At 66.4% G+C, this 494-nt stretch overlaps 1 protein-coding gene across 1 annotated transcript in view; it reads left to right on the top strand.

Moving 5' to 3' along the window:
- The first annotated feature begins 65 nt into the window (after window positions 1-65).
- The window catches only part of LOC109926104 (calpain-2 catalytic subunit-like), a 17,517-nt gene continuing 17,088 nt past the window's right edge, over window positions 66-494 (top strand). The window contains exon 1 of the mRNA XM_048596601.1: window positions 66-467. Within this exon, the coding sequence (XP_048452558.1) occupies window positions 225-467 (243 nt within the window). The 5' untranslated portion in view covers window positions 66-224. The remainder of the gene's footprint in view (window positions 468-494) is intronic.

Below are 494 nucleotides of genomic sequence, written 5' to 3'. Positions count from 1 at the left end.
CCGGGTTAGGGCTCTGTCCCGGGTCTGATCCCTCCCTGTCCCGGGTTCGCGGAGGGGGGGCGGTGTCCCGGGCTGTGTCGGGGCGGACCAAGGGACCGCGCCCTCTCGGTCTGGGGTTCGCTCACGGACGGGGCTGAGAGACAGAGACAGAGACACGGAGCGACAGTGAGACCCCGGACCCCGGACCCAGCCCCAGCCCCAGCCCCAGCCCCCGCCCCGAGCCCATGTCCATGTCCGGGATGGCCCTGACCGTCTCCAGGACCCGCCAGCAGCGGCTCGGTGTCGGCTCCAATGCAGCAGCGAAACAGTTTCTGAACCAGGATTACGGGGCTCTGCGGGAGCATTGCCTTCAAACTGGCTCCTTATTCCAGGATCACTCCTTCCCCGCTAACCCCAGCTGCCTGGGCTACAAGGAACTGGCCCCCAACTCCTACAAAACCAGGGATGTCATCTGGCTCCGGCCCGGGGTAAGTCCTGTCTATTCCACAACCCCC

This window comes from Rhincodon typus, chromosome 5 (genome assembly GCF_021869965.1).
Source record: "Rhincodon typus isolate 14 chromosome 5, sRhiTyp1.1, whole genome shotgun sequence".
NCBI lineage: Eukaryota > Metazoa > Chordata > Chondrichthyes > Orectolobiformes > Rhincodontidae > Rhincodon > Rhincodon typus.
This window is presented reverse-complemented; position numbering and strand designations above follow the sequence as displayed.